The sequence below is a fragment of the Prinia subflava genome, chromosome 16, assembly GCF_021018805.1.
Source record: "Prinia subflava isolate CZ2003 ecotype Zambia chromosome 16, Cam_Psub_1.2, whole genome shotgun sequence".
Classification (NCBI taxonomy): domain Eukaryota; kingdom Metazoa; phylum Chordata; class Aves; order Passeriformes; family Cisticolidae; genus Prinia; species Prinia subflava.
The window spans coordinates 2684821-2707662 of NC_086262.1; the positions used below are offsets into that span (position 1 = coordinate 2684821).

General features: G+C 55.8%; 3 protein-coding genes across 13 annotated transcripts in view; 2 read left to right on the plus strand and 1 right to left on the minus strand.

The window, feature by feature from the left end:
* The first annotated feature begins 3652 nt into the window (after positions 1-3652).
* On the plus strand, positions 3653-8010 carry APBB3 (amyloid beta precursor protein binding family B member 3). Its single transcript, XM_063413828.1, has 12 exons — positions 3653-3781; positions 4726-4916; positions 5239-5315; positions 5598-5655; positions 5835-5975; positions 6329-6456; positions 6573-6578; positions 6661-6775; positions 6862-6949; positions 7052-7135; positions 7265-7689; positions 7789-8010. The coding sequence occupies exons 1-12, from the start codon at positions 3733-3735 to the stop codon at positions 8008-8010; spliced, it is 1584 nt and encodes a 527-aa protein (XP_063269898.1). The 5' UTR covers positions 3653-3732.
* A 35-nt stretch (positions 8011-8045) lies between these two features.
* SRA1 (steroid receptor RNA activator 1) lies at positions 8046-9820 on the plus strand. 2 transcript variants are annotated; one of them, XM_063413824.1, is made up of 5 exons: positions 8046-8208; positions 8437-8562; positions 8774-8994; positions 9178-9286; positions 9393-9820. In XM_063413824.1, exons 1-5 carry the CDS (start codon positions 8184-8186, stop codon positions 9620-9622), a joined length of 711 nt encoding a protein of 236 aa, XP_063269894.1. In that variant the 5' UTR covers positions 8046-8183; the 3' UTR covers positions 9623-9820. The 2 variants fall into 2 exon arrangements, with proteins under 2 accessions (XP_063269894.1, XP_063269895.1); XM_063413825.1 differs by lacking the exon at positions 8437-8562.
* A 571-nt stretch (positions 9821-10391) lies between these two features.
* The window catches only part of ANKHD1 (ankyrin repeat and KH domain containing 1), a 100333-nt gene continuing 87882 nt past the window's right edge, over positions 10392-22842 (minus strand). For 2 of the 10 annotated variants that reach the window (XM_063413818.1, XM_063413809.1), the window contains 7 exons: positions 17981-18175; positions 16651-16905; positions 15551-15726; positions 14471-14635; positions 13976-14022; positions 10753-10926; positions 10392-10612 (listed from right to left, as the gene is read on the minus strand). In XM_063413818.1, the coding sequence (XP_063269888.1) occupies positions 10773-10926; positions 13976-14022; positions 14471-14635; positions 15551-15726; positions 16651-16905; positions 17981-18175 (992 nt within the window). In that variant the 3' untranslated portion in view covers positions 10392-10612; positions 10753-10772. The remainder of the gene's footprint in view (positions 10613-10752; positions 10927-13975; positions 14023-14470; positions 14636-15550; positions 15727-16650; positions 16906-17980; positions 18176-22842) is intronic. The other 8 variants (XM_063413814.1, XM_063413813.1, XM_063413811.1 and 5 more) reach the window with 8 other exon arrangements.

A 22842-nucleotide genomic window follows, 5' to 3' on the forward strand; every position in this document is an offset into this window, starting at 1 on the left:
ACAAAAGGTATTTCTGTAGTTAAAGTTTGATGCTGGTGCACCATTTCCCCCCATATATTTATACAGCTTAAGGTTTATACGTATCCTTGTAATGCTTTTTAGCGTGTACCTCGAGTCTTTACTCATCATAACTATTAGCTGGTGGAACTAATATAAAGAGAGCAGAGCTGCTGCCATGGAGGTAATTTAGATTTTAGTTTAAAGCAGCCAAAATATGCTTAGAACCGCTTGATATCATTTCACATCACTAGAAGGAATCCTGTGAATTAGCAAAGGAAAGCAGCTAATTAACGCTGCTGATCCAGTGGCTAAAGAGTTGCAAAGTTCTGACAACAAATGTTCTTAGTTCCTCCTCTAAGGATGGAGCTGAAGCTGTTTGGTGGCCTGGGGAGCTGGTTCTGGGAAGATCAGAACTGCCTCCAAGAAATCAGGTGAAGCCAAGAGCAGCATTTACTCTAACACTCAACATTTTAGCTGCTGATTTTAGGTTCCTGTGAGAAGTACTGGTTCCTCATATTAATTGTCTGTGTTCCAGAGTGTGTGTGCGTCACACTGGCAGGGAATTGATTTCCTCATCCTCAGTCCTCACCCCCAGGCTCTCCAAGATGAGTTAGGAGTGGGTGCAGCAAAATTTAAATGTGTTATCTGAGTGTGTGTGAAGCAGCTTAAGAAATTGAAACTACAGATACTTCTGCACTCTGGATTATAGGAGAGGTGTGAAATGATCAGAGGATATTAACAACATTTCCTAAAAAAACTTACAGAAGAGGCAGTGCTCCGGAGAACTCTGTGGGATATGGGATGGAACTGCATGTACCAATTAAACCCAGAGTGCCAATAGCTCACAGCAGCTCTGCAAATCAGTGCTGTTTACAGGAGCCAGGCAGTAAAACGGGGAAAAAAGGCTTATTTGAATTACAGTTTCAAATGTCATAGTCTGGGTTTTTTCCTGCTTTTCAAAGTCTTATTTCCACAGATTTAGGGGTTGATTTGGACCTTAGTTCATCTTGTGGCCTCTTCCTTTTGTCTGTGCTTAAGTTGCACAACTGAGGTGGAATAAGTGATGGTGGAAGCACAGAAACAGCTTGAGCTGTGTTTTTTTTCTGCCAGGTGGGTGTTGGGACAGGGATATTTGATAACTACAGATAACTGAATCTGGACTGCATGGCGTGATCTTGGTTCTCCAATAGCTGGGAGGAAGGTAGTGGAAAAGTGGAATTGCTACCTAATATTTCACTTGATTTCTTTTATGAGGGGGTTTCATAACCTGAAAATTATTGATCTGTCACATCAGAAACCTCTTTCTCCAGAGTGAATAAAGATATGCACTACAAAAACTACCTGATGGAAAGCTGATATTTTCTTTGAAGGGGATTCCATCTTTGGTCTCAGGAGCAGTCCAGAGAGAAACCTGGTGTGTTTATCCCCTGGAAATATGGCATGTACAAAAGATCTGGTCAGCAGTCAAGTTGTCTGGTTTGTTATCTTAGGTAAAACTGAGCTGGACCTGCTGAGATCTGGATTTCATTTCAGCTGTGGAGTGTTTTCATGACATGTAATGAGCCTCCTTAGGAGCCTTTTGATCTGCAGCTGACAGATCTGAGAACCCAGACTACTCCTAGGAAGCCATGTGAGTGTTTTTTTCTCTTTTTGAGGGAAGTGTCAGGGGGGCTGAGAGATCCCCCTTACATTGGTAAGAGATCTATCTGATGATTGTTAGGAAGATTGGAAGATAAAGTTCAATCTTTACAAGGAGAAATCTTATTCCCCTTCTCCATGATTTCATTATTCAGGCCAGAAGAAGAGAGTTTTGGTTTCTAACCCAGCACCAAAATACACTTGCCACTGTACTTCTACTTCAAGCACAAACCAAGCCAAACCAGATCTCTCATTTTTCAGGGCCAACACCAGAAAATCATGAGTTTTAGAATTACAAGATGTCTCATATCTTTCCCTGAAAAGTATAACAGGTATAGGCTTTCCTTGTCCTTATCCTCATCCTTTCCTTATCCTTCTCCTCTTGTGAACTACCAAGATCACCCCCACTCTCGCCCAGGCAGCTCTGAACAGGAAATGTGATTTAATGAGGGCCTGGGACAGCCTGCAGTGCTGAAACACTGCACAGGCAGGCAAGCACATCCAGCACTGCCCACACACCACCAGAACATGTTCTCTCTTTCTGTCTTCCTGTGCTTTCTCCTCCCCTAGTCCCTGCCCCTCCCCTTCCCATGAAACATCCCATCTGTTTCATACAATCCATGGGTTCTGCTCTGTGCCATCCCCAGATTCTCCTCCCTTGCTGTAGATCTTACCAGGGCCATCATCACCCTAAAGCTCCCTGACATTGCCAGGAGAGAGTTTTCTCCACTTGGGTGGGCTTGGAAGAGCCAGAAGAGGAGAGGGGACAGTTTGTGTTGGGGTTGTTGTCTCCCATCTGACCAGCTGGGTGTGGTTTTTGCAAGTGAGGTGTGTGTTGAGATGAGGACAAGGAGAGATGTGCAGCAGAGACCAGAGCACTGCCTGTTCTGGGTGAGGGGAGCTCACTCCTGGAAACGGGAAAAGGTGGAAAAGGGGAAAGCAGAACTCAAGGTGAGCGCTGTGACCCCTCAGACACATCTGAACACAGGGAGCCACGAGTGTCCCCTGCTCTGCTGTGTGGGGTTGGGTTAGGCAAATAATACCCCAAGGACACAGTGCTTGAATCCAGGGCTAGAAATCTGACTAGCTCTGGACAGATGCAGAAGGAAAAGCCTGTATCCAAAAAAGCAGCTGCCACCAGGAGACAGAAATTATTGTGAACAACTGCAAAGCTGAATTATGGAGTTGGTACTGTTCTCAAGCCAGATGAGTGAGATTAAAATGCTTAAAGGAGAGGAGGATGTCTCACAAAATCAGGGGCATGTTATCCCATGGAATGCATGAATGAGGCCAGCAAAGAGGAAATCTGTCACTGAAACAGAGGGACAAAGCATGGAAAATTCATTTTGTGCTCACTTCCAAAAATTGCTCTGAAGAGGAAAAGGTGAGGAGGCCATGATGAATGGCCTGGACAAGTCACTTATAGAAAACCATCTTGGAATATTTCATCAGGCACCTGTAGCTTGGAAGGACTTTTTCCTGAGCAGTATTCAAAGAGCTTCAGGTGTACAACAAATGTCCCCAGAGCTTCTGTCCCTGTGTACTGAGCATTAGCCAGGATGGAAAACAGTCTCCAAGTGGAGATGCAAAGCTCTTTGCCCCTGGTGAGGAGGGGAAGGTAACCAGCACGAACGTTTGGGTGCCTTCAGCACTGACGGGTGCAGGCTGGACACAGGCGAAGGGGAATGGGCAAACCTGGGCGTGAATGGAGAATGGACATGGGATAAACGTGGGTGGAGAGGAGTGATGGCAATCTGTGGGGACAGAGAAGGGGAAGGAGGAACCCTGAGAGTGGAAAGGGAACGAACCTGAGGGCACAAGGGGCTGACCTGGCTCTGCTATCGCACTCAGAAACCACCAAAGCCCCTTTTCTCCCCACGATCCTATCTCCTGCCCCGAGACACACCCCAAGAGCCCCGGGCACCCGTGCCCCTTCCCCGGCTCCGTCCCGGCGATCCCCCGCGCCCCCCCCGGCTCTCTCCAGCCCCCGCCCCCGGCCCGCCCCGGCCCCGGTCCCGCCCCTCCCGCCGCAGCCGCCGCGGCTCCGGGCCTGGGCAGGCGGCGGGGGCGCCGCGCCGGGCGGGCGGCGGGGCCATGCTGGGCAAGGACTACATGCTGGCCATCGTCCTGGTCAACTGCGACGGTCAGCGCGGCGGGCAGGGCGGGCACGGGCACAGCCTGCGCGGTCAGGGGCGGGTTGCAGGACCGGGGTCGGGTTGCTGGGCCGGGGTCGGGTTGCGGGGCTGGAGTCGGGTTGCAGGACCGGGGATGAGTTGCGGGGCCGGGGTCGCGTTGCGGGGCCGGGGTCGCGTTGCGGGGCCGGGCCCCGAGGGTGGGGGCGGCGGCCGCGCCCGGCGCTGTCCGCGGTGCTGATCGGGGCCGCTGGCGCCCGGCCCGCTCCGGCCCCGCCGCTCCCCGCCCGCCAAGGTCGCCGGGAGCCCACCCGCTCCAGGGGCACCTCCATATTCAGGTCTCCCCACCCCCGGAGCACCCCCACCCTCCCACCCTCGGGCCCCCCGTCCCCGGGAGCCCCGCCCAGCCCCACAGCCCGGACGGTCGGAGCGCGCCGCCCCCGCGGGCCCGGGCTCGCTCCGGCCGTGCTGCGCCACGGGCTCCAGTCGGTGCCCGCGCAGGGCTGGGGCTGCGGGGGCCACGGCTACCGCACCCTCCGGCTGCAGCCCCCGGGGCACAATCCACTGCCTGGACCGCGGTGTCTCTCCCAGCCCCTTTCCGGTTCGAGGGTGGGGGACCACTGGGCTGGCGGCCGAGGGCCAAGTGTGAACCCGGGTGCTCCTGGTGCCCAGCCTGGCAGGCCCACGCTGCCCCTGCCCTCTGTGCCTTGCCGGGGCTCCGCTGTGCCCCCGGGGAACCAGCGAGGCAGCTCTCTGCACTGGGGTCTGCCACCGCTGCAGCCCTGCTGGCACCGTGCCATGTTCCCTGCCAGGCTCCTCTCCCGGCCCGTGCGCTCAGCCACGCACCCAGAGGCCACCGCAGGACCCTTTCAGTTCTGGGCAAAGCTGCTGGCTCCTCGGGGAAACTGGGCGATCTTCCTCCCCACTCTGTATCTCACACACTCTCTCTGTACAGACAACCTCTGGAGCGACCAGAGCCTGGAGACAGACCCTGACCTCCCCCCAAGCTGGAGGAAAATCTGTGACTCTCTGGGTACCTATTACTGGCATGTGCCAACAGGCACGACACAGTGGCAGCACCCTGCACGCACCACCGGCCCAGGAGGTCACACGGAGGCCGATGGAGAGGACACACTCCAGGGAAGGGTAGGGAATGTGGGCAGGGCTGTGAGGCCTGGTGCTGGATTTCACCCCTGGCAGAATCCTGCTGAAGGACCCTGTGGGCATGACCGGTCCTAGCTCCCCTTGGAGCACCCGGTCTGTGTGAACCTGCTCAGCTCATTCGTGTCTGGGGTTAAGCCCTTTGAAAGGCTCCAGCAGCCCCCATCCTGGGGCTCATCCTAGTTGGACTCAACTGCCCAGGATGCTCACAAGCTTGTTGCTGTCCTGGGAGGGAGGGCTCCTACGTGGAGCCTCCTGACTGCCTCTCTTGCAGCTGTCACCCCTTTCCTTTCCTCTTCTCTCCCAGGAATGCCAGGGCCCTGCAGCCAAGCACTCAGCAAAGGACCGGCCCATTCCCAGCCCCATGGCTTCGCTGTCCCGAAGGTAGGGCCATCCTTGTGTTTGCTGGTTTGTTTGTGGGGTACAAAACCCCACAGGAGTCTGTGGGGTCAGGGATCAGTGGATCCTTGACCAGTGCTGGGTGCTGGGTGCTCCCCCCTAGAGCAGCCCTCTGTGCTGAAACCAACATGACCATGCTGGGCACTCCATTGGTGCTTCCCGGTTGGTGGCACAGGGGTCTGCTGGTTCCAGGGCATCCTGATGCTTCCCTGTGTGCCCCAGGAGCACACAGAGGGAGCTTCCCCTCACTGCCCTGTCCCTCTGCAGGCACTCGCTGTCCTGGCATGGAGATGACTTCCAGCACAGCGCAGAGCCCGGCTCCAAGGTACCGCACCCGCCAGTTCCCTGCCGCATCGTGGGCTGTGCTGGCAGGAGAGGAGCAGTGTGGAGCTGGCAGGGACGTGGAGGGGAGCCAGAGCAGGGGTGACCACCCTGGCACAGTGAGGGGTGCCGGGCGGAGGGGGCTGTGCCAGTGGCACTGCAGCCCCTCGTGTCTCTGCCCAGTGCTTTGCTGTGCGCTCCCTGGGCTGGGTGGAGATCCCCGAGGAGGACCTGGCACCTGGCAAGAGCAGCATTGCTGTCAACAACTGCATCCAGCAGCTCTCCAACAGCAAGGGCCAGGGCTCTGCGGAGAACCAGGGTGAGGTAAGAGCCTGGGATGGTGCTGCCAGGCAGGGTCTTGCCCCAGGGCTGCTGCAGCTGAGGCTGGACTGTGCTGGAGGGGAGCGGGTGTTAGAGTCAACTCTACACAGCATCCATCCGATGGTCCCACGTGTAGAGCAGGGGGATCTGACTGGGCTGTTCCCTGGGAACAGTGCCAGGGAGCCTGGGTGGGTCCCCACACATTGGAATGGTCGCTGGGAAGGGCAGGGGAGGAACAGGGCAGACCTCGCAGCTGGGGCAGAATAGGCTGGTGGGGAAGGGGTTTGCCTACACATGCTGCGTGCTGGGGATGCCAGGCTGTCTGCCAGGCTGAGGGAGCCCCTGCCCCTCTGCAGGGCCAGGACCTAGTGATGATTCTGAAGAAGGACACCATGAGCCTGGTGGACCCCCTCGACCGCAGCCTCATCCACCGCCAGCCCATCCTCAACATCCGTGTCTGGGGTGTTGGCTGCAACAACGGCAGGTGCCGGGGGCGAGGGCGGAGCCAGGGGCCAGGGGGTGGCTCTGCCCACTTGGGAGGAGGCACCCCAGCAGTGACCTGTCCCCTCTCCTCCCTTCTGACTGCCACCACGGCTGCAGGGACAGGTAAGGGGGCACAGGGCTGGGGTCAGTGCAGGCAGGGGACCACCTCTGTCAGGGTCTCACTGGCTGGCTTGTGGCCTTGCAGGGACTTTGCCTTTGTGGCCAGTGACAAGGACACCTGCGTCCTCAAGTGTCACGTCTTCCACTGCAACGTGCCCGCCAAGGGCATCGCCAAGGCTCTGCATGAGATGTGCTCCAAGGTGAGATGCAGGGGGCCCGGAGGGCGTGAGCACGGCCTGGGGATCTCGGGGGTGAGTGGATGCTCCGGGAGCCCCGTCTCTTGCAGATCGTGGCCGAGCGAGCCGTAGCGAGCAGCCGGCTGCCCCGCGCCGCCACGCTGGAGCCCATCTCCGCCGAGGACCTGCCCCTGCAAGGTACCATCCCCCAGCACTGCCGGCTGCTCCCCCGGGCTCCTTGGGGACGGGGGGCACACAGCGGGGGACACGGGGGTAGCACCACCTCTCCCGTCCTGGCAGTGGATATCCTGGAAGCGGTGAGGCAGTCCATGCAGACCTACGAGGCGCTGTACATCGGCACCCTGCCCGTGCCCAGGGCCATGGGTAAGCGCCGCTGCTCCCCCGCAGCTGGGGGAGGCCCAGGAGGCCGCCCCTGTGCCCTGGTGCCGGGCGGCCCCTGCCCGCACCACGCCCGCAGCCGGGGCCGATGGCGTGGGCTGTCCCTCTCCCCAGGGATGGATGTGTTGAACGAGGCCATCGAGAAGCTGACCAGGCGCCCTGGGCGGGAGAACTGGACGCCCTCCCTCATCTACGTGTCCGACACGGCTATGAGGGTGCACCCGGCGCAGGTGGGGAGGGGACAGAAGGCTGCGGCCGGAGCGGGCACGGCGCTGTCCCCGGCAGGGCGGAGCTGGGGGGCGGCAGCGCTGCCCGGGCGGCGGCCAGGGGTGGATGGGCCCGCGGGGTCCCCGCAGGAGCCCGAGGAGGCGGCGCACATCTGGGAGTGCCAGGTGCGGTACGTGACCTTCCTGGGGGTGGGCCGGGACGCGCACACCTTCGCGCTCATCGTGGACACCGGGCGACGCTTCCAGTGCGCGGCCTTCTGGTGCGAGCCCGACGCCGGCACCATCTCGGAGGCGGTGCAGGCCGCCTGCATGGTGAGCACCGGCGGCAGCGCGGCCGGACACGGCCGGCCCTGAGCGCGGGGGTGGCCCCAGAGCCGCGTCCCGCCCGCGCTGCCTCTCGTGTCCCCGCAGGTGCAGTACCAGAAGTGCCTCGTGGCCGCCGCACCGGGGGCGAAGGCGAAGAGCGCGGCTGGCCGGGGCCGGGCCGGGCCGGCGGCCGCGGGGGACGCTGCCCGCGGGGCGGCCAAGGCGGGGGGCGGCGGCGGCGGGGCGGGGGCCGGGGCCCGCAAGCGGGGACTCTTCTCCTTCCTGGAGGTGTTCCGCCTCCGGCGGGCCCTCCTGCACAGCCCCTAGCGGGCCGGGCCGGGCCGGGGCCGGGGCCGGGGCTGGAGCCGCCGGGGAGGAGCCCCCGGTGCCAGCCCTGCCCCCGGCCCCGAGCGCGGCCCCCGGCGGGGCGGGGACAGGCCCGGCCCCGCCCCTCCCGCCTGCCGGGCCGGAAGGGGCGGGGCCGGGCGTGACGTGGCGGGATGGCGGAGTCCTACGTGAAGCCGGGTGAGGGGGCGCGGGGCGCGCGCGGCACTTCCGGTGCGGGGGGGTCCCGGGACAGTGCGGGGCGGCCCGGGCGGGGCCGCGGGGCCGGGGGCGGCTCCTCCGGGCCCGGGGGGGACAACGGGGCCGTGCCGGGGGTGGGGGGCGCCGGGAGGGTCGTGCCGGGGAGACCCGCCTGGCGCGGGGGCTCCTCGGTCTCCTCCGGGCTCAGCGCGCCCTTCGCTGCTGCAGGGAACCAGGAGCGCGGCTGGAACGACCCCCCCCAGTTCTCGTACGGGCTGCAGGCGCAAGCCGGGGGCTCCCGCCGGACCCCGCTCACCCGCCGGGCCCCCGCCCCGCCCGCGGGGGCACCCCCAGGTCAGCACCGCGGGGTCCCTGCCAGTCCCTCGCCCTGCCCGGCCGGGCCCGGCGGAGCCCCAGGGGCCGCTCCCCGCCGGCACCCGCGGCGAACTGCGGCCCGGCTCCCACGGTGGTGCTGGGAGCGGCGGAGCCGGGGCTCTGCGCCCCGCCCTGCGGGGCCCGGTGCCAGCCGGGTCCGAGCTGACGGGCTCGGCCCTCTGCCCTGCAGGTGCCCCCGCGGACCCGCCCAGTGCCCCCGCCGACCCCACAGCGCCGCCGCCCCGGGCGCTGGGGCCACCCCCGCTGGGCTCCGCCGGCGCTGCCCCGCGGGCCGAGGGCCGGGCGAGCGCGGCGTGCCCGGAGCAGGAGCAGGAGCAGTGCAGCGTGTCCGCCGACACCGTCCTTGCCCCGCTGCGGGCAGCCCTGGACGCCTGCCGGGCCACGGTGCAGGTGAGGCTGCGGCTCCTCCCGCCGCCTCTGAGCCCGCGGTGCGGCGGGGAAGGCAGCTGGGGCAGCCAGGCAGGGGCTGCCGCTTTCCGGGAGACCTGAGGGGGGAAGAGCCGCCCCTGCCCGGGGCTCCCCGGAGCTGGTGGGGGCACATCCCCCTCACTCCCAGCTCACCCCCGCTTCCAGAAACAAGTGTGCAATGACATCGGGCGGCGGCTGACAGTGCTGGAGGACGCCTGGGCTCAGGGGAAGCTGTCGGCACCAGTGAGGAAGAGAATGAACCTCCTGGTGCAAGGTACGGGGTGAAGGGGGCTGCAGCCGCAGCAGCAGCAGCCCGTGGGGCAGAGGCACCCTCGGGACGGTGGATCCTGCGCCGCTGACGGGGTGCCCTGTCCCGGCAGAGCTCCAGCAGCAGCACTGGGACGCGGCTGATGAGATCCACCGCTCGCTTATGGTGGACCACGTGAACGAGGTGAGCCAGTGGATGGTGGGCGTGAAGCGCCTCATCGCTGAGAGCCGGGAGCTGCCCAGCGCAGAGACGGGCGGCAGCGCCGGCACCGAGCCCGCGACAGAGCCCGCGACAGAGCCCGTGACCGAGCCCGCGACTGCACCGGAGCAGGAGGAGCCCTGACACGGGGACGGGGCTGTGGACTGTGAGCGGGACAGCCCCTGCCCAGGGCCACCGGCAGGAACAGGGCCCCTGCTACTGGAGGGAGTCTGGGCACCCCCTCTGCCTCCCAATCCTCATCCAGGAAAAGGGGATTTTAATCATTGCGACATTTTAGTGGCGATTCATTATGTTTAATAAACGGCACCAACCTGCCCCCTCCCACAGTCTCCCTGCGGGTTCTGGCACTGACGGGTCCTGGGCTCCCAGGGTCCACAGGAGATGGGATTGCTGGGTGAGGCCGTGGCCAGCAGGATGTCAAGGGAAGAATTATCAGCACTGGGCTGGAGCAGGCAGTGCTGTGTCCGTGCTGCACTCGCTTGGCAAAGCTTGGCCCCTCTGGCAGTGTGGGGCCTACAGCAGCCCCAGAGCCCAGCCCTGCTGCAGGAGGGGTCGAGGCTGGCTGGGGAGGGTTTGTGCTGCAGCCACAGCCCTGGCTCCCAGCTGGGCTCCTGCTGTCCTGGCACAGCTCAGAGCTGAGTTTGGAACCTGAGAGGTTTAGGTGACCTCAGGGACAGACCCCTGCCCAGTCACATGTTATCTGTGCTGTCCTCCCCCTGTTCACGGGATGGCCTCACCAGCTGCCTCCACCACAGCTGAGAAGAGACCCCCAGGCCCTCACTCCCTCCCACCTGCAGTGTCACCCTCTGCACCCTCCTGGTGCTGCTCACGTCCCCTCCTGAGGGCGAGGACCCCACTGAGCCCTGACAAAGACACACACCATGTTAGCACAGGGGTTTCACGGTGTTTATTGATCAAGCATGAGCTCCTAGGCAATTGCACCAGCCACTTGTGCTAGAGCCTGAGGTGTCACACGTCCATCCCCAGCATCAGAGAGGGCTGCAGCCAGCTGGTCACGGTGCCAGCACCTCCACGAGGCCCAGGAACAGGCCCAGCCATGGCCTGGAGACGGGGAGATGGAAACTCAGATGTCCATCTCAAACTGGTCTTGATCTGCAAGGGCATGGATGGACCAGGGTTAGGACAGGGCTGGCTTGGCAGACATGGGCAGGCAAAGGGAGCAGGAGCTGGAACTGGGGCCGGGGTGGGATGCGAGTGGCCCATGGGCGGGGCCGCGGCCCTGGGCTGCTCACCTGGCATGGCCTCTTCGCTCTCATTCCGCTCCTTGAGCTCCTCCAGCTGGACGAGGCTGGACTGGGCCAGGGATGTGACACCGGGGGTCTGGGGCAGGCAGCAGGGAGGGGTCCTGGCTGCGGGAGAATTCTTGCACTCCAGCAGGAACTTGCGGTCGCAGATGATGCGGGTACCTGCCAAAAGCAGGGGGCGCTGTCAGGCACTGCTGGCCCTGGCCACCCCCGCCCTGAGCACCTCGGCCCAGAGCAGGGGGTGGGACCCAGTGCTCGGCCATGGCTCAGGGACACATCTGGCTCTGGAGCCACCACAGCTGGCTCCCCACAAGGCAGCCTGTGACACCCGTCCTGCCCAGCAGCTATTCTCCACATTACTCCTCCCCTTCAGGCTCCTGGAGCTCTGTAGGATGCAGCACAGAGCATCCAGCCCCCCAAGGGCTGCCCCATGGTGGCCAACACAGGCCACCCCTGTGCTGTCTGGAGGGCAGGGCCAGTGCTGGGGCACACAGCCGGGCCCCAGCCTGCTGCCCAGGCAGCAACAGCTTCGTGTGGGGCCCTGTTCCATGGTGGAGCAGCAAGGGCTGGGTATCCCATGGTGGGCACCCATCCTGGGGCCCCATTCCCATTGTCTCAGCCAGCCACCTGCTGCTCCCTGCCAGAGGACAGCAGCTGGGTTCGCTGGACACCTCCTCCTGCAGCCTGCTGGGGGTGCAGTGTCCAGGCGGGGCACACGCTGCCTCCTCCCCGTGCTCCTGCTGCCTGCCAGCAACGCCTGAGGCCACACCAGCCCTGAGGCCACACCAGCCCTGTGCCACGTCTGCAGCCCCGCTGTCCCTGCCCATCCCTCCCTGCAGCCCAGCACCGCTTCCATGCCAGGCTCTGGCAGTGGGGGCAGCCCAGGGTTCCAGGGAGCCCAGAGCTGCAGGCTGAGGTGCCAGTGAGCCCGGAGCTCCTGCTGGGCACTGCAAACATCTTACACAGCCCGCACCTGCCAGCGCGTGGGCTCTCACCCCACAGAAGCTTAACTGAAAGAACATGGTGGAGCCAGGGTGGGCATCAAACATGGCCTGCTCAGGAATGAGGCACCTGCTTCCCTGAGGACAGACAGCAAAGAAAAGGATCTGCTCCATGGCTGACCCAGGGGTCAGAAGGGGGAAGGAGGACAGGTCTAGGAGGAGCCCTGCCACCCAGGGCTGGTGAACTCGAGTGGACACAGACTCTGGCATTACCCCCATGCTTCCCTGCATCCAGCCCTGAGGGACCAGCCCCTGGCACTGCCAGCAGCCCCTGGCACTGCCAGCAGCCCACTCCCCAGAAGCACACGGCCCTACCTCTGCCTGTGCCCCCCTCTAACCATGGGGCAGTGAGGGTCCGAACTTCCAGCAAGATCTTCCTACAAAACTCTGGGGTTCCCTTTCCCACTTTAGTGGAGGCTGCTGGGGCCACTTGGATGTGGTGCTCAAACCAAGTGTCCCTGTCCTCAGGGAAGGAGCTGTGCAGGGGAGAACTCAGCAAGGGACCCATGCAGCACAGAGCTGCCTAACGCTGGGCAGGGCTGGGGTGGCCAAGGCTGCTCCAGGGACAGCCCCATCCCCACCCTGGGTCTTGCCCCTGGTGCCACCTGCCCTGGAGCTGCAGCCCTCCAGGATGGGGAGACAGTGGCTCCCCAGGATGGGGCAGCAGGAGGTGGCACTGCTTGCTGCACACCAAGGAACCCACAGAAGTGAGCCCCACCCGTCCCCTGCACCTCCCCTGAGAGCACACACCTCCTGCACCACAGCACTGCTTGTTCTCAGTACAACTGCTGCTGACCTGTCCCCTGCCCACGGCAGGGGTTGGACTGGGTGATCTTTAAGGCCACTTCCAACACAAACCTTTCTGTGACTCTGATTCTATGTGTATCTCCTTTGGTGTTGGCACTACCAGTGGGACAGCAGCAGTTCAATCAAATACCAAGAAAAATACCTGAATATACCATCCAGTAGTGCTGCTGAGGTTGATTTGCCTGTGGTAAGTGGATACTGCTTGTGCAGTTTGGGTTTTCACTACTTTCTGCTTTTCCTGGGCAAACTCTGCTGCTGCATGTAAGGATTTGTCTGGATAAGGTGGAAGAAGGTGAAATCTCCACGTGGTCTCAGATTGATCCATTGGATTGGACACTATCTGCACTGGAGTTTCCTGCTTAAGGAATGGATCCAACATTCCATGTAGTTACTGCATTGCTCTGGAGCAAAAGCAGAACTAAGCCCAGTCCAAGTGCAGAAAGTGGAGAACTGGGTCAGGAGTGACTGTTCATCTTAAGCAGTGTGCAAAAATCCTCTTCTTCCTCACAGAAAGGACTTGAGAAGCTCTTAGCAGATTTACAGCATTACAAGAAGCTTAGAACTGAATCTATTACATTTTCCTCTAATGGGAGGCACTTTTCTAAGATCTGCTTCTGGGCACGTGAAGGAACCCTGCATTCCCCTGTCACTGTTGTCAGCCCTTTGCAGCCCTGAACAAAACCTGATCCTTCAGGTGACTGCCTGCCAGAAGCAGCAGAACTAATCCAGAAGGAAAAAAACCTAATAACAGAAGCAGGTTCACACCAATAGAAGGCTCACAAGTGGCAGGGACAAAGACTCTGCAGACATTTGTGGCTCCAGACCCTCCCAAACCTGACTGCACCCACGTGCTCAGGACGTGACCCTGGGGAGATTCGTCACTGGGCACTGCAGCAGCTACTGAGGACAATAACATACAGCCCTTTCCAAAATTCTCACACACAACCTATAAATGCTGTTTGCCTTTTATTGAGTATTCAGGTAAATATTTCACATTGATACAGGCTACATAAAGTAGAGCCACTATACGACATGAAATTTACTCAGCTTTTCCTTTTAAGTCTGTAAACAATTATACAGGTATTTACCACCCTAAAAGGTAAAAATCATGTCATCAGCTAGTTCTCTGCTGCATACAAGGAGCATTCAGTAGTGTTTAGCCAAAAGCACTAGTTTTGTCTGATTTTTAAGTTTAAAGTGGCTAAACTACCTGGAGAACAGAATCAGTTTGTATAGGTAAGTCAATTTGTTCTTATACAATGGGAAATCAAGATTCCATTGTTACGGCCCACAGAAAATCGCTTAGTTAGGCACATGAAAAAAATCCCCAGGGTTCTTCAAGGTCATAAAGATTCCCAAACCAGGCTAAAAAAGGACAGACCCCCTTAAATCAGTTGACGTACTTGAGATGCATGTTTCCAATGTGAGGTGCCCAGGTGCCAGGCCAAATCTACAGCAAGAAATAAAAAGACAAATCTATTATAAAAACAAATAAAGGTTCCTTTAACAGTGTTTTACTGCTGAGGGTGAGCAAAAGGCTTCCCTCAAAATACAACCAGACTGTCCAAAGGCAGGAGCTCTCCAGCTCAGGCCAAGGTCTGACTGACAACCTGCAGGGTGATGAGTACAGATATAAAGCCTCTCACTTGTAACAGTCCATTACCTGGCTGAGCAGTCTTGAAACACTGCTTGTTTTACCTGGAAGGTTTGGTACCAATAGCACCATGGATATTTCATGAACACACACACACATACACTGTAGGGAAAGGTCATGCAAACAATCTCAATCCCAGCTGCAAAGAACTGAAAAAACCAAACGTGTCACCCAGCCCAAACTGGGTATCACAGCCCCGGGTAATGCCCCAGGAAAGCACAGGTGGGAAAGGCAGCCACACTACCTGCTGAGCATCAGTACATTCTGTTGAGTTCTGGACAACTTTGATCATGGGATTCCAGGCAGGATCTGGAGTATGGAGCCCGTTAAAGAGGGGCCCTCCTGGGCCATCTGCCAGCTGGGGGTGCGAGGGTATCAGAGTGCCGCCGTACATGGAGATGGGCAGGCCCTGAGGGGACAAGAGAGCACTGCTGAAGGACACGGCAAGGGTGGCTGCAGGGCCAGACACAGCCAGGGCACCTCCACAGGTATGGCTCTGCTACAGGCAGGAATCCCAGCAGTGTCAGGGAACACTGGGCAGAGCACAGAACACAGTGACTTCAGGGCTGGAGGTTCCAGCCAGCTTAGCCATTTCTCTGAACTTGCACCTAGCAGAGGCTGCAGCACACACTGAGTTTTCAGATAAGCCCACAAAGCCAGGAAGCAGCTGAACACTGTGACCTCAGTGTTCCCTCCTCTCTGCAGCACAGGACAGCCACAGTGCACACAGGGCTGAACTGAGCCAACCAGATTGGGCTGAAGATTCTCTTATTCCTAATGGCCATCTCAAATAATTCTGCCTGTTCACAAAGAGCAACTTTTCGCAATTAGGAGAATTCCTTTCCTATATGTGAATGGCTCTGCTTTGCCATGCAGATGCCAAGACCACAGGCTGTGGCTCTTTCTGCTGGGAGTCCTCTCCTCCTGCCACTTCCCTACCACTTCCCTGAGGAAGGTGTGTGGTATTGTGGCCATGATTTGTGCTGAAAGCATTAAGCAAACTTGTAATCACCCTCAAGAGCTGGGCAAGCTTTGTGAAACATTTCCAGGAGACTGAGCTTCTGAGAGATGGAACACTGGAGAGTGATGAAGGCCTTCAGCTACTGACCAGAGAATACCTGCAACCTACAAACTCTGGCTTTGTTTAGACCTGCCTGCAGGCTTGGGCACTTTTTCTGGTCAGTTCTGGGATGACAGAAAGTTCAGGACTGGGGTGACGAGCAGTGGCAGCAGAGGCACACACACACAGGGTGAACAGGCAGAACAGGAGATGCAATGAAGTCAGGCTCTGGTAATTTCATAAATCCAACTCTCTGTAACTTACTTTAGAAAAATCCACAAAACTATTTGGCATAGGTTGGTGGAAAATATTAGAGGGAGCCACTATTCCAGAATCATCTCTCTCCATTGGCTGATGCTGAGAAAACGTGCCAGGGTCCGACAGCTGCTGATGCATCGGATGACTTCCCATGACAGGCTGGGACCAACCCGACAAGCCTTCTGCAAAGAGATGGAAACCAACTGATTAAATTCACTGCAGACACTCGAGGACAACTCAGCAGCTGCACACACCTAAGGCCACCCAAAGGCACCCTGAAAACAGACAGCCACAGAGGGGTCTCAGTATCCAGACAGGGCAGGAGAAGATGGGGACTGCCACGAACTGCGAGTTCCACATGTCCACTGCAAAACGGCTAAAATCCAGCAGAGCTCCCAACACTACCTGTGAGCACATACAGGCTTTCCTTGAAAACACACAGCAATGCTGAGACACGAGTCAACCAAAGTGTGGAGGGCTCCACTGAAGCATGTAACGAATGCAGGACTCAAACGTTTGTATTGAAAGTTACCAATGGAAACATTCTACACCTCAAACGCTGCACCTCCTCCTTTCCACAAAATCCAACTACCAGGAAACTGAATGTAAAACTTCAGCTGTTTCAAAGTCATTCTTTGGGAACCAAGGCTGCCTGGAACAGAAGTTATCCCATACTGTTCAAGAGTCACGAGGAAATCAACGCAAAACCCAGCATCCACAGCTCTGTGTCCCTGTGTGCATCAGCTGCACCTCAGCTGACACTGTAAAATGTGAGTGGAAAACAAGAGAGAAACCTGGACAGAGGGAGCCAACAGCCAGGCCTGGAAACAACCCCCTTAACAGACAGAAATGGTTTACTCTAAGCTCTGTATGAGGTCCCTGCACCATTTCAGGCTTACATGTGCCAGGTGACTCGATCCAGGCTGGGTGAGAACCCCCACAGCACTTCCAGTGACCTGTGCTGTCCCACCACTGCCACCAGCTGTCCCCTCGGGGTGTTCCACACGGGAGCACAGACCGTGGAGCTCTCCTCCTCCTGCTCTCCACCCTCCTTTCAGACCCAGTGCTGCCGAGGCCCTGCAGTCCCTCCCGGCACGCAGCCTCACCAGAGACGCTGTTGACCCCGAAGGACCAGATGCCGCTGTGGCCCACGGGCGCGGTGAAGTTGGTTCCCAGGGGCGTGGGCGTGACGGAGCCTCCCTGCCGGATCCTGGCCAGCCTCTCTGTCCCGATGGGAGGGGGCACCTTCCTGTCTGGGTTGGTGGCACCCGTCTTGGGCTGGCCCAGGGTGGCAGGCGCAGAAGCAGCTGAGAGGGGCGAAGATGATCCTGAGGAAACTGATGGAATAGGAGATTCACCTGCTGAAAAGAGTATTTCTCATGCTTAATTACACACAAACTAGCAAGCAGAAATGCCATCCCAATTATTTCCCCAATTTTATCTCAAAGCAAATGATAAAATGTTTTAAAGGCTTTTTTTGGCAAGCATTCAAGTCTTTCACAGAAAATCTGTCTAGGAATTATTTTAACTCTAAAATCAACATTACAACACAAATGCTTTCAGCCATCAGAATCATGATATTCTCATGACATAGCAGTGTATCTAAATCAATTACAAGAAAGAATAAGAAACATGGAAGAGTTTCAGGAAGAGGTGAAAACATCAGCCAAAATACCATAAATATCTGAACAGCCTGGTTTTGGTATCCACCACTTCCAGCACAAGAGAAAGCAGACAGCTTCCCAAAGCCACAGGTGTGACCCATGAGTATAAAGTCCCGCCAACTTCAGAAGTGTCACTGACTCTCCTTGGGAAATCCAACTTCCTTTGAGCACTCATTTAAACATTTTGATTCTTAAACTCAGAGTGGCAATGAAGTTGCATGCAGTGACATGAAAAACCTCTTCAGCTAAGATTCTGAATCACAGACCCATATTTTCTGTAATGCTACTTCCATGTTCTTTCCATTGGGAGGAAAACCCACTGTTACCTTGGATGATGCTTAGAGATTTTGGAACATTTTAAGTATAATTCCAGATCCCAATTTTAAAAAAAAGGCAAAATTAAAAAAAAAAAAAAAGCAAGTATAACTTCAAACCATGGCAAACATGACATTTTCACCTAATACTGCACTCATACTACTTAAGGGGAATCTTTAGCTTGTAGTAATCACCTCCACTCCCCCACAGCTTCATGCCCTCTCCTCTCAAGAGCCTACAATGACTCATTTTTTGCCCAAATACTCCTTTAGTAATGCTACCAGAAGCAGTGGCATGGGAAAACCCCCATAAAATAGCACAGCTTGGGATTTGCACACCATCCTCACAGCTGCTAAAAGCAATTGGAAAGCATTTTGTGCATTACTGGGTAAGTTCCCCTCAAGTTAGAAATCTACTAAAGACAATAGCTATGAATTTATAGTTAACTAAGACAGACCCATGAAGTTCCTACATGAATTTGTTGCGCTTGTCCAAGGATGTGGTGAAAAATGCTGTCTGTTAAAGCTGGGAGTCCCAACAGGCGCTGGCCCTTGAAGGTAAACCCGTGCTCCTTGTATGTTTGCTGAAAAGCCTGTCAAAGGACCTGAAGAAGAAGTTGTAGAGCTGTTGGATGGATCTAGAGAGGGTAAGCCTGAAATAAACATAAATTTGATTAAATATCTCTCTTTGGGAACCTGCTTCAAAGCACTAGAGAAAGCTAGTGCTCCAAATATAATTAAAGCATCTCATCACCTTTGGGAGCATCTGCACATGGTAAGGTCATTTTACAGGTGCACAATTCTCACCTAGAAACCGCAGAGGTATTTCTGGAGGCCCTCTGGTTTGGCCTCAAGTTTTAACAAAGACAGCCATCCCTTTGGTCACTGAAAGAAAATGATCTTAGCAGGGAGGGCAAAGCAGGAAAGCTGGGAGTGGCCACGATCTTTGCTTACAAAAGCCACACAAATCCAACAGGGCTCTGTGAAGGTCCCAGGGGAATCCAGCACCAGGGAAGCAGTTTTCTGCAGGATGGGCTTTGCCATCCCATAGGTACCTTCATGTAGAGATCAGTCAGAGCACGCTGTGGCCACAGAGACAGGGCTGGTGTGGCACAGCACCAGAGGAGGGGGCTGCTTCCTCCAGGGATGTGTGAGAGGAAGAGAGAAATGGAGAAAGAGTTCCAAGTCCCACAGAAATTACTAGCAAGGGTGGACTACAGTTTTTTTAATAAGCCAAAGCTTTTAAGTACTTTTCCAAAATGTTGTAAAAGCTCTTATCACACATTATTACCTGAAAGCAGAAATGGGCATGGCCATATGTTCACCTGAGTTTAGGGTTTAGTTTCAAGGGCCTATTAAACAAGATTAGTTTCAAAACCATTTAAACATTTCAAAATGACCACAACCAGGACCAGCCTATGTTGCTGCAGAGTGAGGTTGAAGGTTGTATCTACACACACCCCACCACAAACAGCAGTGCTGCCAGGCAGTACCTCAGGTCAGAAACTAGAGGGGCACCTTTCAGTGCCTGCACAGTTCATGAAAGCCAGGTCTTTTTCCCCAGTATTATCAACCAAGTCAACCTGATTGACTCCTTCCAGAAGTGCCAGATCCAACCTCCTCACACAGACAGAAATGATCTGTTGGAGTTGAAGGAGGTATTTTTCTCACTAGCCCAAAGATTAAAAAGAGAAGTCTCCCCTCTAGCCAAGGAAAAACACATCCCCCTGCTGCTGGAACGTGGGGTGCTGAGCTGAGGGACCCCCAGCGTGGGAGGACAGTCCTCTGGGTTTGTCACAGCACAAACTCCATGGCCTGAGGAGGATGCCAGTGCCTGTGACTGCAGTGTGGTTGAGCTGGGTTTGTCTGGCTCCAGCAGCCCAGGGCCCTCCTGGGCATCTGCTGTGCAGCCACAACTGGACTCTCTGGCCACCCCTCTGGCCACAGAGCTGGCAGCCAAAAGGCCCCACGGGGACCAATTCCACCCTGCCCCAAAACACAAACTGCCAGACAGCTGGCAAGGATCTGCCCCAGACAGATGGGGAACAGAGCTGCTGCCACCCATGGGTGCTGCTGGGCTCCCAGAGAACAAGGCAGGCACTGTACAAAAGCAGCTCTCCTGCAGGACAGGGATGCCCAGGTGTCTTTTGATGGCTCAGTACACAGCTTTTGGGTACACAGCTTGTAAAGTGCAATGATGGACAGTCAAGACCACTTCAGCACTGCTGGATATGCTCCATGGGCTGAAGGGAGCGTGACAGCCAGAGATGCACAAATCCAGAGGTGTCGGGTCACAAAGAACACTTTTTAACATTATCTTGTCTTTCATAGAAGTGGATAAAAAACTTAGCTCAATATTAAAAATGGCTATTCTGAACAGTAACTTACCAAATCCTGAGTGCAAGAACGAGCTTCCTGTTTGTGTACTTACCAACACAATCAGGTTTTCTAATACTAAAATATTCTGTGATACCATACTCTGCACTTGCTTGGGCTATGAACTCAAACTCTTCATTGTGCTCTGATAAACTGAATTTTGAGCAGAGTTTGTGTGAGATCAATACACTCCTCTCAAAAGCTCAGTTATGCATTCAAAGATCCCAGGCAAATGTTGGTTACTACAACACTGCTTGCACCTTTAGAGAAAGGGCCACAACACTTGGTCACTCTGTGTGAAACAGAGTCCAACCATTTCATGCAGTTCCATACTCATATGCTGCTTCCTAAGCTGGCATATTTCAAGTTTGTGACCCCTTTTAACAACCAAGGTCTCAAATTCCTTAAAACGCAGAGGACAGAAGTAACAAGGAAATTTCTTTTGGTCTTCTCCACAGCCCCCTCTCATAGTTGGGCTAAGCCTGCCCTCAACTGCAAACTGCCAGGACAAGAGACCTAAAAATGTGAGACAAATAGGCCACTTCCAGAATGGATCTACAGCCAGTGAGACCTGCAGAGATATCTGTGCCTCAAAGGAACTGGTGAATCAGAGAAAGCTCAAGCTGCAGCTGAGCTCACCCATGAACAGGAAAATCAGACTACCCAAACTCCACCCTGAGTGGAGTTAACCCTGAACTTGTTAAGAAAAAGCTGGTTTAGAGCACAGCCAAACGACATTAAATCTTCACCAAATCAGTTTAGAGGTGGTCCCTTAGAAATGCTGATTTGTGGAAAAACTTGCCATGGGTCAACTGTGCAAGAGAGACACAAACTGCACACCCCTGCTCCCTTGGGTGTAGTCACAGCTGAGATCAGAGGATGGGTGTCCACCTGCTCCGAGGCCTTCCCAACCCCTCTGGACCCCATGGAATTGCCAGGCCAGGTCCTGGCTGCTCCCTGTCCATTGTGCTGCTGCTGGCCAGAGCATGAGCAGTGACAGGCCCTTCTCCCCACTCCTCAAAATCTCATGAGCCCTGTCACCAAGGCCTGTGGGAGCAGCCACGGAAGTCCCCAGTTCTGCCAGCCTTGGAGGCTGTGCCGAGGGCAAGCTCCATTCCCTGGGACAAGCTGGCAAATGAGAGGGGTGGACAGAGCATACTCAGCTCTGAGGGAAGGCAGCAGAGAACTCCTTAGCCTGCTGTACTCACTGCTTCCTCTCCATCACCTGCCAAACATCCCCAAGCTCCCTTAACCCCACTACACCTGAGATATCTAGTCTGCAACAAAACTGATACAGCATGAAGTAAAATGACATTAAATGAATCAACTAAGGGCCTGATTAATCAGTCGTCTCCTGCCAGACACAATTTTAGCAGCACACTACCCATTTGCAATTTTTCTTCACTTTGCAATATCCTAATCAAATCCTAACTCAGGAAAAGTGTGTTCTGTCCAAATATTTTTGAGCTTCAATTGAGAACTTCACACATATCTCTCCCAAAGTCAACTGTGTGAGCTTTCCTTGGCTACCTACCTAACCTTTCTAAAGACAGAAACAGATCTACACTGCTTTTAAAATACTTACAATCACTTAAGGGTATATAAAGTAGACATATAAGAAATTTTCCCCCATTACAAACAGGTGATTTTAACATAAGGGAACAGCAAAATACTTTGCTGCTATGGGAAGCTCCAGTCACCCCTATTTGCATATGCAGGATGCCATTGACAGGGAAATCAGCAGATCCCATTTGCCATAAGTCTGTTTTCCCAGGAATTATTTAAGCAACAGCCAACCCCAGTTTAGAGAACTGCCAAAGAAAAGCAGAGCCATTGTCAAGTGGTTCTGGAGCCTGCTGGGGGTCTTTCTTAAGCAGCTCTTTCTTAGCAGTCTCTGATGAACAAGGTCCAGTTACTTCATCTTACACATCTGGTTCTGCTTACTACACTGAGGCTGGATGTGGCACAGAGTTCCAGGTGTGCCCTCGCTTTGCACAGCTATACAACCCAAATTTAACAACTGAGAAAACTACACTCATAGCAAAGACCCCAGTTTTGTGGTTAAAACCAGTCAGAGAGAAATGTTTGGTTTGCAGAAGTCCTGAACTTTTGTCAAGCAAAGGAGACGAAAGGGAATGCTGAAGATCTTCTTTCCTTACCATCACATCTTCCAAATGCTCCCTTCTCCTTTAATCTGAAAGTAAAACTACTTGACTTGTCTCAGCCCAGCATTCAAGTCCTGAAACTTTAGCCAAATACCCAACACACGCTGTGTGGGCAGGGATGACTCCAGGGCAAGGCTGTCCAGGTACCCAGCTCTGGGGCACCCCACAGCCACCACGGGAAGGACAAAGGGGTAGCTCAGAATAGATCTCTTGAGGGTCCCTTCCAACCAAATGGGTGCAGCTGGTTGTCTGCAACATAGTTTGAACACTGAGAAGATAAAAATCCTGCAGGCAGAGCATAGCAAGGGCAGGGAGCTCAATGTCAGTGTTCCCAACCCATTTCAAACAAATCCAGATGTGCTAGTGCTGCTATGCTGGACTTCCGAATAAAACACCCCATGCAGTAGCACACCAATAAGCTCCACAAAGTAAGCTTACTAAAATCCCAGAGCTGTATCAAGAACCAAAAGGCACAGAGAGTTTACCCTCACTGAGTGAAGCTGGAGTCTCACATACAATATGGAACACTTGCATGAAGTCACTGCTGCAGCTGGAACCTCCAGGAGTCCTCAAATATTGGTGTCACCCACACTGTGCTCCATTCCAACCCAAAACCTAAAACTGATCTATGCTACCGGCAGGTGGGAGCATTCCTGTCTCAGAGAGGACAAGCAATGCAACAACTGCAATCTTCCCAACACCTAACAGCCTAGAAGAGCTGACGAAAAAAATCATCAGCATTTTTAGGAGCACTTGGAAAAACTAGGCCATCCTCATTA

Bases quoted from the DNA above. Each gene is read 5' to 3' on its own strand.
- APBB3 (XM_063413828.1), top strand. From the start codon at position 3,733: ATGCTGGGCAAGGACTACATGCTGGCCATCGTCCTGGTCAACTGCGAC. The intron at 3,782-4,725 runs GTCAGCGCGGCG...CTCTCTGTACAG, and splicing joins CGTCCTGGTCAACTGCGACG to ACAACCTCTGGAGCGACCAG. The intron at 6,776-6,861 runs GTGAGATGCAGG...CGTCTCTTGCAG, and splicing joins TGCATGAGATGTGCTCCAAG to ATCGTGGCCGAGCGAGCCGT.
- SRA1 (XM_063413824.1), top strand. From the start codon at position 8,184: ATGGCGGAGTCCTACGTGAAGCCGG. The intron at 8,209-8,436 runs GTGAGGGGGCGC...TCGCTGCTGCAG, and splicing joins GGAGTCCTACGTGAAGCCGG to GGAACCAGGAGCGCGGCTGG. The intron at 9,287-9,392 runs GTACGGGGTGAA...CTGTCCCGGCAG, and splicing joins AATGAACCTCCTGGTGCAAG to AGCTCCAGCAGCAGCACTGG.